General features: G+C 45.5%; 1 protein-coding gene across 1 annotated transcript in view; it reads left to right on the plus strand.

The window, feature by feature from the left end:
• The first annotated feature begins 1044 nt into the window (after positions 1-1044).
• The window catches only part of edc4 (enhancer of mRNA decapping 4), a 145215-nt gene continuing 132962 nt past the window's right edge, over positions 1045-13297 (plus strand). Inside the window, 3 exon segments of the mRNA XM_038805995.1 lie at positions 1045-1200; positions 10733-10895; positions 11330-11438. Coding sequence (XP_038661923.1) covers positions 1110-1200; positions 10733-10895; positions 11330-11438 — 363 coding nt within the window. The 5' untranslated portion in view covers positions 1045-1109.

Consider the following 13297-nt stretch of genomic DNA (forward strand, 5'->3'; position numbering starts at 1 on the left):
TACCTTAAACCTATGCCCCCTAGTAATTGACCCTGCTACCCTGGGGACAAAGTCTCTGACTATCCACTGTCTATGCCACTCATAATTTTGTAGACTTGTGTAAAGAATGTGTAAACTCCACACGGACAGTGACCCGGGCCAGGATCAAACCTGGGTCCTTAACGCCATGAAGCAGCAGTGCTAACCACTGTGCTGCCTTTCTTAATTATTGTTAACACAATTATACATCTATCTCCATAGTATCACTAACTAGGTGCTATCTTCATGCTTTGTAACTGGTAATCGGGGATTAAGGGTTATGGTGTTCAGGCTGGAAAGTGGAGCGGAGTCCAAAAAAGATTAGCCATGATCTCATTGAATGGCGGAGCAGGCTCGAGGGGCCAGATGGCCTACTCCTGCTCCTAGTTCTTATGTTCTACCGTATCATGTGACTCTACATCAAAATGTGGGTGGTCCTGTTTCTTCAGTCCTACATTAACCCTCACTAACCCAAACACCATTATACCACAACACTGAGTTAGCTCTTCACTGTTGAACGTGCTGTATTTCCAACGTGACGTGAAAATGAGACCCCTTGGCCTCTCTCAGGTGAGAGATGTGAAAGATCATGTGACATTTTTCAAAGAGCAGGAAAGTGATCTCTGGTATCCAGGCCAATATTTATCCCTTAGTGGACAGATTATCTGGTCATTATCATGCTGCTGGTTGTGGGGAACTTGCTGTGCACAATTTAGTGGCTGGTTTTCTTACAACAGTGGCTACGCTTCAAAAGTACCCTTTGGCCAAGCACATTGTGATGTCCTGATGTTGCGAAAAGTGCCTTAAAAATGAAAGCCTTTAAACACAATGTAAACAAATAAAATTGTTCATTGTGAATTTTTAAAAATGTTTTTGCAATCCCTGTCCCTTCCCATCCCTCCTGGGTTTATCATTTATTGATGAGCTGAGCTGAGCTGCGCTGTTCAGGGCGGACATGTTGCACTGGGGGGTTGGTGGTTGGAGGGAGAGTTCATGGTTACACCGGAAGGGACGAGATTGCCGGTGGCGCTGCCGGCAGTTTGGCGGGTGCGGCTGCGCGCGCACTCCCTAGTTTTCGGGCCGCTGCCGCCATGGCGTCGCCACCCAGTCCGGCTTCCAAGATGGACATCGAGAACGCGACGCAACACCTGCGGGACATGCTGAAGCTGGACCGGGTCAGCGGTAAGGATAGAGCCGGGAGCTCAGGTTAGAGGCTCCAGACAGACACGCTGCGGAGACCCAGGAGGGGGTGGGTGACCGCCCCACCCCCCCGACCAATATAACAGGGACCGGACCACCCCCTCTCCCGGCAATAGGCTCGGCCCTGCCCGGGATTACTCACCCTGAAAGAGGATACTTCTCTCCAGGACAGCAGGCTCCCTGCCCCTGGAGTCGGGGGACCTGCTCCAGGTTTCTTGTTCGTTTGTCGGCGGTGGGATGGCGGCGCCAACAGACCTATTCCAGCGGGGAGGTTCCTTGGCTGGTGCCGGGTATTGAGTGAACATATTTACCTGATCAAACAATTCACTTTCAGTTTCGATTTTTGGAACAGCGGTATTAATAGCCCTGCGTATGGCCAGAAATGTCCTAACTATATCCCATGACATTTGGTATTAGACCATAAGCTTTGTGCAGGTGAAGGAGACACAGCCTGAGTGAGTGAGACACAGCTAGAGTGGGAATTGGAACTTGATAATTTGGGCAGTGTGGTAATTAAAGAGGCAAGTGGTGAATTCAAATCTTCAAAACTGTTTTTCAGTTAAAAGGTCAGTGTCTGATTGGCTGAAGCTGCCCCCCACCCTAATTGCTGAGAGGCAGTTATCAGTCACCTGAGGCCTGTTTAGTGGCACAAGGGTGTACATTGTATTCTTCCGTTTGAAGCTTAAATAGTGTGACTCATCTTGTTTAGCTGGGTTCTGTAGAAAAGACAGCCAGAAAGTGTACTCGATAAGCTTTGCGGAGGTGAAGGAGACAAAGCCTCAGTGAGTGAGGTACAGCTAGATTGGAACTTGGTAATTTGGGCAGTGCGGTAATTCGGTGTGGAGTGGGGGGCGGTGCTGTTTCCCTTTTTGTTCTGTTTCCTTCGTTTGGCTTTGTAACTGGTAATCAGCAGGGAGAGACCCAGAGTGCATTCCGGGAAGCAGAGAGAAAACCAGGGATCACCCTGGGAAGGTAGGTGACATAAAATCTTAACCCCAGGTTCCAGTGGCCTTCATTTTCAGAGGAGAGAGAGAGCTGGGGAGCAGCTTGGGAACAGGTAAGTGATAGATATTCTGCTATTCTGAGTGATCCGCCTGGGGAACTGAAAACTGACATCACAAGAAAGCCATGACCTGAATGGCTGATAGGGATCTGCACTAAATTTAAAAATTAAACATGGCTAAACTAATTAAACATAATAATTAATTACTTAATCATCATTTAGAGGGGTATCTAAGCCAGAGATCGGAGAGTACTGTATTTAGCTTTTACATTTGTAGTAGAAATCTAGTGCTAGGAAACATCTAGTTAACAGTAACTTTTTCAAAATTTAAAAAATTTAATTTACTAATTAATTAATGCAATGTCAATTAGAGGGGTGCAGTGCTCTGACTGTGAGATGTGGCAAGTCCAGGAGGCTTCCAGCGTCCCGGATGGCTTTATCTGCAGAAAGTGCACCCAACTGGAGCTCCTCACAGACTGCATGGTTCGGTTGGAGCAGCAGTTGGATGCACTTAGGAGCATGCAGGTGGCGGAAAGTGTCATAGATAGCAGTCATATAAATGTGGTCACACCCAAGGTGCAGGCAGAGAAATTGGTGACCACCAGAAGGGGCAGGCAGTTAGTGCAGAAATTCCCTGTGGTTGGCCCCTCTCGAACAGGCACACTTCTTTGGATACTGTTAGGGGGGGGAATAGCCTATCAGGGGAAACAGCAGCAGCCAGAGCAGTGGCACCACGGCTGGCTCTGATATTCAGCAGGGCGGGTCAAAGTGCAGAAGAGCAATAGTCATAGGGGACTCTATAGTCAGGGGCACAGATAGGCGCTTCTGTGGCCATGAAAGAGACTCTAGGATGATATGTTGTCTCCCTGGTGTCAGGGTCCAGGATATTTCGGAATGGGTAGTGGGCATCCTGAAGGGGGAGGGCCAAAAGACAGAGGTCGAGGTACATATTGGTACTAACGGCATAGGCAGGAAGGGGCATGAGGTCCTGCAGCAGGAGTTCAGGGAGCTAGGCAGAAAGTTAAAAGAAAGGACCTCTAGGGTTGTAATCTCGGGATTATTCCCTGTGCCACGTGCCAGTGAGGCTAGAAATAGGAAGATAGAGCAGCTAAACACGTGGCTAAACAGCTGGTGTAGGAGGATGGGTTTCAGTTATCTGGACCACTGGGAGCTCTTCCGGGGCAGGTGTGACCTGTATAAGAAGGACGGGTTGCACTTAAACTGGTGAGTCATAAATATCCTGGCCGCGAGGTTTGCTCGTGTCACATGGGAGGGTTTAAACTAGTATGGCAGGGGGGTGGGCACCAGAGCAATATGTCAGAAGGTGAAAAAATTCAGGGAGATCTAGGAAATAGGGCCACTATGGCTCTGAGGAAGAGCAGACAGGGAGATGTTGCTGAAAACAGTGGGACTGGTGGCCTGATGTGCATATGTTTTGATGCAAGAAGTATAACAGGTAAGGCAGATGAATTTAAATCTTGGATTAGTACTTGGAACTATGATGTTGTTGCCATTACAGAGACCTGATTGAGGGAAGGACAGGATTGGCAGCTAAACATTCCAGGATTTAGATATTTCAGGTGGGATAGAGGGGGATGTAAAAGGGGTGGCGGAGTTGCGCTACTGGTTAGGGAGAATATCACAGCTGTACTGCGGGAGGACACTCGGAGGGCAGCGAGGCTATATGGGTAGAAATCAGGAATAAAAAGGGAGCTGTCACTATGTTGGGGGTTTACTCCAGGCCATCCAACAGCCAGCGGGAGATAGAGGAGCAGATAGGTAGACAGATTTTGGAAAGGAGTAAAAGCAACATGGTTGTTGTGATGGGAGACTTCAACTTCCCCAATATTGAGTGGGACTCACTTAGTGCTAGGGGCTTGGACAGGGCTGAGTTTGTAAGGAGCATCCAGGAGGGCTTCTTAAAACAATATGTAGATAGTCCGACTAGGGAAGGGGCTGTACTGGACCTGGTATTGGGGAATGAGCCCGGCCAGGTGGTAGAAGTTTCAGTAGGGGAGCATTTCTGGAACAATGACCACAATTCAGTAAGTTTTAAAGTGCTGGTGGACAAGGATAAGAGTGGTCCTCCGGTGAATGTGCTAAATTGGGGGAAGGCTAATTACAACAATACTGGCATGAACTAAAGAACCTAGATTGGGAGTGGATGTTTGAGGATAAATCAACATCTGACATGTGGGAAGCTTTCAAATGACAGTTGAAAGGAATTCAGGACTGGCATGTTCCTGTGAGGAAGAAAGATAAATATGGCAAATTTCGGGATCCTTGGATAACGAGGGATGTTGTAGGCCTCGCCAAAAAAGAAAAAGGGGGCATTTGTCAGGGTGAAAAGGCTGGGAACAGACAAAGCCTGTGTGGAATGTAAGGAAAGTAGCAAGGAGCCAGGAGACCTAAAAGGGGCCATGAAAGTCATTGGCAAATAGGGTTAAGGAAAATCCCAATGCTTTTTACACGTACATAAAAAGCAACAGGGTAGCCAGGGAAAGGGTTGGCCCATTGAAGGACATGGGAGGGAATCCATGTGTGGAGCCAGAAGAAATGGGCGAGGTACTAAATGAATATTTTGCACAGTATTCACCAAAGAGAGAGAATTGGTGGATGCCGAGTCTGGCGAAGGGTGTGTAGATAGCCTGGGTCACATTGAGATCCAAAAAGACGAGATGATGGGCGTCTTGAAAAATATAGTGGATAAGTCCCCAGGGCCTGATGGGATCTACCCCAGAATACTGAAGGAGACTAGAGAGGAAATTGCTGAGTCCTTGACAGAAGTCTTTGGATCCTCACTGTCTTCAGGTGATGTCCCGGAGGACTGGAGAATAGCCAATGTTGTTCCTTTGTTTAAGAAGGGTAGCAAGGATAATCCAGTGAACTACAGGCTGGTGAGCCTTGCGCCAGTAGTTTGGAAATTACTGGAGAGAATTTTTGGAGACAGGATCTACTCCCATTTGGAAGCAAGGGGTCATATTAGTGAGAGGCAGCATGGTTTTGTGAAGGGGAGATCGTGTCTCACTAACTTGATTGAGGAGGTCACAAAGATGATTGCACGTAGGGCAGTGGATGTTGTCTACATGGACTTCAGTAAGGCCTTTGACAAGGCCCCTCATGGCAGACTGGTACAAAAAGTGAAGTCACACAGGATCAGAGGTGAGCTGGCAAGACGGATACAGAACTGGCTAGGTCATAGAAGGCAGAGAGTAGCAATGGAAGGGTGCTTTTCTGATTGGAGGGCTGTGACTAGTGGTGTTCTGCAGGGATCAGTGCTGGGACCTTTGCTGTTCGTACTATATATAAATGATTTGGAGGAAAATGTAACTGGTCTGATTAGTAAGTTTGCGGACGACACGATGGTTGGTGGAATTGCGGGTAGCGATGAGGACTGTCGGAGGATGCAGCAGGATTTAGATCGTTTGGAGACTTGGACGAAGAGATGGCAGATGGAGTTTAATTCGGACAAATTTGAGGTAATGCATTTTGGAAGGTCCAATACAGGTAGGGAACGTACAATGAATGGTAGAACCCTCAAGAGTATTGACGGTCAGAGAGATCTTGGTGTACAGGTCACTGAAAGGGGCAACACAGATGGAGAAGATAGTCAAGAAGGCATACGGCATGCTTGCCTTCACTGGCCGGGGCATTGAGTATAAAAATTGGCAAGTCATGTTGCAGCTATGTAGAACCTTTAGTTAGGCCAAACTTGGAGTAGAGTGTTCAATTCTGGTCACCACACTACCAGAAGGATGTGGTGGCTTTAGAGAGGGTGCAGAAGAAATTTACCAGAACGTTGTCTGATATGGAGGGCGTTAGCTATGAGGAGAAGTTGAATAAACTTGGTTTGTTCCCACTGGAACAAAGGAGGTTGAGGGGCGACCTGATAGAGGTTGACAAAATTGAGGGGTGTAGACAGAGTAGATAGTCAGAGATTTTTTCCTAGAGTAGAGGGGTCAATTACTAGGGGACATAGGTTTAAGGTGCGAGGGGCAAGGTTTAGAGGAGATGTACAAAGTAAGTTTTTTTTTTACACAGAGGGTAGTGGGTGCCTGGAACTCGCTGCCGGAGGAGGTGGTGGAAGCAGGGACGATAGTGACATTTGGAAAAAATGAAATGAAAATCGCTTATTGTCACGAGTAGGCTTCAATTAAGTTACTGTGAAAAGCCCCTAGTCGCCACATTCCGGCGCCTGTTCGGGGAGGCTGGTACGGGAATTGAACCGTGCTGCTGGCCTGCCTGGGTCTGCTATAAAAGCCATCGATTATTATTATTACCCTTAGCCATGTCAGTGAGACGGGTCTCTGACTTCAGGGGCTTTGAGTCCCTCCAAGCTAATAGTATCCGTCTACTGGCTACCAGGGAGGCAAAGGCCAGAACGTCTGCCTTTTTCTCCTCCTGGATCCTCCGTCACTCCGAAAATCGTTGCCTCTGGACTCGGTTCACCCTTGTTTTTAACACCTTGGGTATGACATCCGCAAACCTTTGCCAGAATCCCCTAAGCTTCGGGCATGCCCAGAATATACAAACATGGTTTGCTGGTCTTCCTGCACACCTGTCTTCTATTCCAAAGAATCTGCTCATCTGGGTCACTGTCAGATGTGCCCGGTGAACGACCTTAAATTGTATCAGGCTGAACCTGGCGCATGATGTTTTCGCGTTGACTCTAGTCAACGCATCCGCCCAGAAACCATCCTCTATCTCTCCTCTTCCCATTTGTGTTTCAGCTCCTCGGTCTGCGTTTCCACTGACTCCATGAGTTCTTTATAGATGTCCGAAACCTTCCCCTCTCCCACCCATACTCTGGAAACCGACTAGGGGCTTTTCACAGTAACTTCATTGAAGCCTAGTTGTGACAATAAGCAATTATTATTGTTATCATGGTGGCACAGTGGTTGGCATTATTGCCTCACAGCTTCAGGGACCCGGGTTCAATTCTGGCCTCGGGTGACTGTCTGTTTAGAGTTTGCACGTTCTCTCCGTGTCTGCATGGGTTTCCTCTGGATGCTCCGGTTTCCTCCCACAGTCCAAAGATGTGCAGGTTAGGGGGATTGGCCATGATAAATTGCCCCTTTGTGTTCAAAGGTTAGGTTAGGTGAGGTTGCTGGGTTAAGGGAGTAGGTACCTAGGTAGGGTACCCTTCCAAAGGGTTGGTGCAGACTTGATGGGTCGAATGGCCTCCTGCACTGTAATGATTCTATGATTCCCATTATGTTGTAAGGAGAAAATGTTGATCAGTATGCACCAACATACAATGAGCTTGGAGGTTAACAATTATCAAAATAATCTAGAATTATGTTGCTAGACAATTGTGTGTTTTTCTCCTGTGCATTCTCATGGGTGTTCAGCAAGTTTAATTTTGAACCTTGTGGAAAATGATTACAAGCACTGATGGTTTGCTTAATGTTTGCCACCTTGTTTTATTGTTTCATTTTACATGCTGTATTAATTGTGCCTATCAAAATAGACCTGCCATTATAAGTCAACAGTAAATTTGCATAGCAGGCCATGAGGTGGATGTATTTTCCAATGGGACACAATTTATTTGCAGTGAAGGAAACCCTCAAGGTTCCAAGCACACTGTGCTTTACAGGCAAACTATATAGGCATGCATGTGATTGTGGTCTATATCTTTGCTTTCTGCGGCGGGCGGGGGGGGTTGAAGGTTATACTTGGAGCTCACAACTTGTTTAAAAATAATCAATCTTGCATACAAAGGTAAATTGGACATTCTGAATTCTCCCTCAGTGTGCATGAACAGGCTCAGGAGTGCGGCGACTAGGGAATTTCCACCGTAACTTCATTGCAGTGTTAATGTAAGCCCGCTCGTGACACTAGTAAAGATTATTATAAATAAAAATACCAAAGAAAAGTAACCTTGTGTGCACGTTGACCTGAGTGCCAAACATATGCAGATCTGTAATCCCCTGATATGGGGCGGTGTTGAATTCTGCATTTGAGATTTGCCAAGAAATTGCAGAGTTGATGCAATACCACTTCTCCTGTCCCTGTTATTTTTATTTGTTCGTGGGCGTCACTGGTTTTGCCAGCATTTATTGCCCATCCCTAATTGCCCTAGAGAAGTGATGAAACTCCCTGCATGAAGCAGTTGGGTGTGTTTTTAAATTAATTGCATGCAGTTCCAGATTCATTTTTAGTAAAATCAGGGCAACAGTTCCTAATCCAGCTCATACCTACCCTTCTGGTAAGAGAGTGAGATGTGGTAGGCTGTTGCAACTTGCACCGATGCAAAATAAAAACACGGCTACTAGTTCAATGGCTCATTCTACACTATAAAATGGCGCTTCTGGTGTAGAAGACATTGAATGTCAAATTCTCTATTACTGTTTATTTTTTAGAACTTCGTATCTCTGGTCCGACTGCTCCATCTTGGAGACATTCCCACTTTAGTGCTTGAGCACAAAATAATCAAAGCTGAAACTCCAGTGCTGTACTTTCGAACATTCTGTCTTTTAGATGGAACATTAAATTGAGGCCCCAGTGGCTTCTGTATGTAGTGTAGCGCCATAGATCCCATAACATTATTTTGATGAGTCAGGGAGCTTCCCTGGTCATTATTTATCCCACAGTCAACATCATAAAAATAGATTGCCTGGTCAAGATCCCATTTCTGTTGTGGGATTTTGCTGAGCACAGACTTGTTACTCTATTTCCTACATTACGACAGTGACCCCTTTCATCGGCTGCAAAGCACTTTGAGATGTCCGGTGGTTGTGAAAAGCAGCATATAAATTCAAGTCTCACTTTTGCTCTGTGGTTGTATCTTAAAATTTCAGATTTTGGGGTCTGTGGCTAGTCTTCTTGACAACCTTTGCTGCCAGCATTCACGACTAAAACCCTTTCAGGATAACTCTGCTCCTGCATCCAATATGCCACAAGGCAGCATTGCAGTTGACTGTTTTAGCTACTGTGAATTGCATATTCAGTTAGTTAATAGACTTCTATACAGCTTGGAATTTGTATCGTCTTCTTTGTCATTAACTCATGAATGTAAACTCTTCTCTGAAGAGGTACATTACAAAGGAGAGATCCCTGGACTCTTACAATATCCGGGATGATATAATTTAACTAGAACTTGTTAAAAAGCTGTCTGGAGGGTGGTAATATTCTGAACTTGTTCTTTCCTTTGGCGAGAGTTGGACCAGACCTCCACACCCATTGTGTCTTTTGGATTTTGCTTTCTTCACCTTAAATTGCAAGTAAATTTTCTGAGAAATATGCTTGATCCCAGAAAGGGGCTAGGATTGAAATCCACTATACCTCATCACCTCCTGGTCAAAGAGTGCAGGGGCATAACATTCCAGAATGTTGTAAATGAAGCTTGTCCTGAGATGATGGTGTAATGCAGAAGAGAAGTCATTGCTGCAAGTACGAAGAATCAAACCAAGCAGCATTACCTGCATAATCTCCATGGAATTACCATTGCTGTCTATTCTTCCTAATCTACATGCTTCACCTGATGACATTGTCAGCAAGCGGGTAGCACAGTGGTTAAGACTGTGGCTTCACAGCGCCAGGGTCCCAGGTTTGATTCCCAGCCTGGGTCACTGTGGAGTCTACACGTTCTCTCCATGTCTGTGTGGGTTTCCTCCAGGTGCTCCAGTTTGCTCTCATAAGTCCCGAAAGACGTGCATGTTAGGTGAATTGGACATTCTGAATTCTCCCTCTGTGTACCCGAACCGATGCCGGAATGTGGTGACGAGGCTTTTCACAGTAACTTCATTGCAGTATTAATGTAAGCCTACTTGTGACAATAAAGATTAATATTATTATTGTCAACCTCCATGTGAATGTTTATGATACCCAACTGCTCCCCTCTTCCATCCAGTGTGGCCATCCAAAATTGTCTGTATGGTTTTATTTATCTCAAATGAATCACAATTTTGTCTGGTTGGGCAGCACGGTGGCGCAGTGGGTTAGCATTGCTGCCTCACAGTGCTGAGGTCCCAGGTTCGATCCCGGTTCTGGGTCACTGTTCGTGTGGAGTTTGCACGTTTTCCCCGTGTTTGCGTGGGTTTCGCCCCCACAACCCAAAAGATGTGCAGGCTAGGGGGAATTGAACACGCTAAATTGCCCCTTAATTGGATAAAAAAATGAATTGGGTACTCTAAATTAAAAAAAAAATGGTCAAACATTATTTGGACTAATGTAATTGCCTTTGGTCCCTCCACAAACTCCATACCTTGTCTAACAGTTCCATTGTGGAATCTGACCAAATTTCCTCTTCTGAGCTCTTAAAATTTTGACTTCTATTTGACAAATGTATAATAGTTACAATGGTATGCTATTGCAATTTGTGATATCGAGTGAATTTCCAAGACTATAATTACATCCATATTCACTTCCATGCTGTAATTGTAAACCATCTTGATTCAAACCAAAATTGCATTTTTTAAACATTGCTACTTTTCATGCTTTATGGTTTGCAAATCAAAAACTTGAGGTGCACTGAGAGTTCTGATCATTTAATGTAATTCCTTCCGTCAGAGTCTACGATTGACAACCAAAAGAAATCCGCGTCCGCGTCTTACAATGGAGAACTGAATGGATTGCTGGTTCCAGATCCCATTGCAGCTGGAGATGGGCCCATTCTTAGAGACTCAAACAGTGCAAATTTGGACAATCTGAACATACAGGAAAATCAGGAGATGTAAGAGTTATACTTTTTAAATTTTAGTGTAAAATGTACAATTTTCTGTTTGGAAATTGTACCTTTTTTAATTAATGTACTTTATTCCCTACTACCTCTGTCCTTCCCGAGAAAATAAATCCCCAACAGAAGGGGTGCACAAAAGTCTGATTGTTTGAGTTTTGCTGGTGATCTCTCGGGTGTAAAATCACATTTTGTGAGTTTGGGTTCCCAATTTTTTGCTACTTCCTACCCGGGAAAGATATTGTCCCTGCTGAGATCTGATTTGTGATCATTCATGTGAATTGAGAAATCACCAACCAAAATTAAAATGTTGTTGTTCTGTGGAGAATGTTCTTAATGTATCATTCGATGCATTGCACCACTGGGCAGCATGCTTGTTTTGTTTTAAGGATGCAGGCCTGTACTGATAATTTGATTATATCTTTCTCCAGATACCTCTCGGGTGATGACAGTTCAAATTGTGTTATATCTGCTAAAGAAGTGGAAATTGTGGCAAGCAATGATTCTAGCATCAGTAATAAGGCCAGGGGTAGCAACAAGGTAAGACACTAAACAACACTAAATGTTCAACATGCTAAACACAGCCTTTGACTGTTTTTAAATTTAGTGCTGTAATGTACTTATTTGAAATATTGTACGTTGGCACATCTGCAGCACATGGCATATAAGATGCTCTTTGGTGCCAAAAAAATAATTTTTAAGCTTAGACTTTGGGTATGCCAACCCCTCTTTGCTGCCAAGGATTGCAATGCTTGCATTAAATATTGGCCTCAATTTCTCACCTCCGAAATGCATTAATTTAATAGTTGGTGCATGGGATCAAGCAGGTAATATGAGCGGTGTTGCCAAGGTGATGTGCAGGGGTTTAAACTGTGCCCACACAGTGGACCACACAAAGCGAACAGAAAAGGATCCTCCAGCAAAAAGAATCAAATGTGAAGTTGCTTTCAAACTAAAAGTTGTAATATTTGCTAACTTGCCAAAGGACTGCTGCAATGAGGGAATTTGGTGTTAGTGAAACTCTGGTGTGAGAATGGAAGAAGAAAGAACGAGCCAAAAAGATGCTCAAGACCAAATGTGCCACGAGAACAGGGAGCAGCCACTGACCTGATCCTGAGAAGCATGTATCGCAGTGGGTTCTGGAAAATTGTCCGATTTGTCACATTGTCACCAGAAATGCTGTGTGTATATGGGCACTTACATGGGTCAAATCAAATGCCGAGTCCAGCAAAGATTTCAGAGCAATTAACTGGCATCATTACTTTAGGGGATCAGTACATTTAGTGTTGCAGCAGGTGGCCAACATCGCTCAGAGACTACGAAAAGGCCTCTGTGCCAAAATGACCAATTTCCAATGATTCATCATCAGACAGCGGCAAAAATAGGACTCTCCATTATGTCACATTGGCAAGGTGGCTGAAATATCCATGAATTTTGATAAGCCCGGCTACTAACCAGTGGAGTGGAAAGGTTCGTAAACAGTTCTGATGAAAACCACAGGAAATGGGCAGACCTGTGAAGACATGCAGCACCTCTGAGCAGACGCTTGGGCTCGCGACCGAGAAACACCAAGACTGGTTCAACGAGAACGATCAGGAGATCCAGGATCTCCTTGAGTGCAATGCGTTCCTGAACTGGTAGCTCCACTAAAACCTGAGTGAGATGAAACAAACCTATCTGCAACTGAAGGCCGAGATGCGACCAAGAACCTGCGACCTAACGAACAGATAGTGGGTGGAAAGAGCGCGGGAGACTCAGCAACTCGCCGACAACCATGATGTGCGCGGCTTCTTCAGTGCAATCAAAACCATCTACGGTCCAAGTACTCGGGGACCTACTCCACTGAGAGCCAAAAACAGAGGCGCTCACCAAAGGCAACGCCCACTGGAGAGAGCACATCGAGGCCCTCCAACCAAGACACAGCTTTTGACACGAGCGTTCTCGACGCCATCCTGCAACACACTACCCACCACCATCTCCAGTGTAGCCCCAGCTCGCCGTGAGGTCGAAAAGCCATCCAACAGCTGAAGTACAACAAGGCCTCTGGCGCAGATGGAATCCCTGCAGAAGTGCTAAAATGTGGCGGAGATGCACTCTTGACAAGAATCCACAACCTCCTCCTTGTCTGGAAGGAAGAGAACATGCCGGATGATCTTGGATGCCTTAATTGTGACCATCTTCAAGAAATGAGACCGGTCCAACTGTGGAAATTACAGAGGGGTTTCCCTACTCTCTGCCATAGGAAACGTTATCACGAGAATACTCCTCGACTGCTGCCTCCCAGTGGCTGAAGAGCTACATCCATGAATCTCAGCGCGGCTTCCGTGGCTCAATGGACATGATCTTCATTGCACAACAAATCCAGGAAAAGTGCAGAGAGCAGCATCAACCTCTGTATA

This window comes from Scyliorhinus canicula, chromosome 9, assembly GCF_902713615.1.
Source record: "Scyliorhinus canicula chromosome 9, sScyCan1.1, whole genome shotgun sequence".
Classification (NCBI taxonomy): domain Eukaryota; kingdom Metazoa; phylum Chordata; class Chondrichthyes; order Carcharhiniformes; family Scyliorhinidae; genus Scyliorhinus; species Scyliorhinus canicula.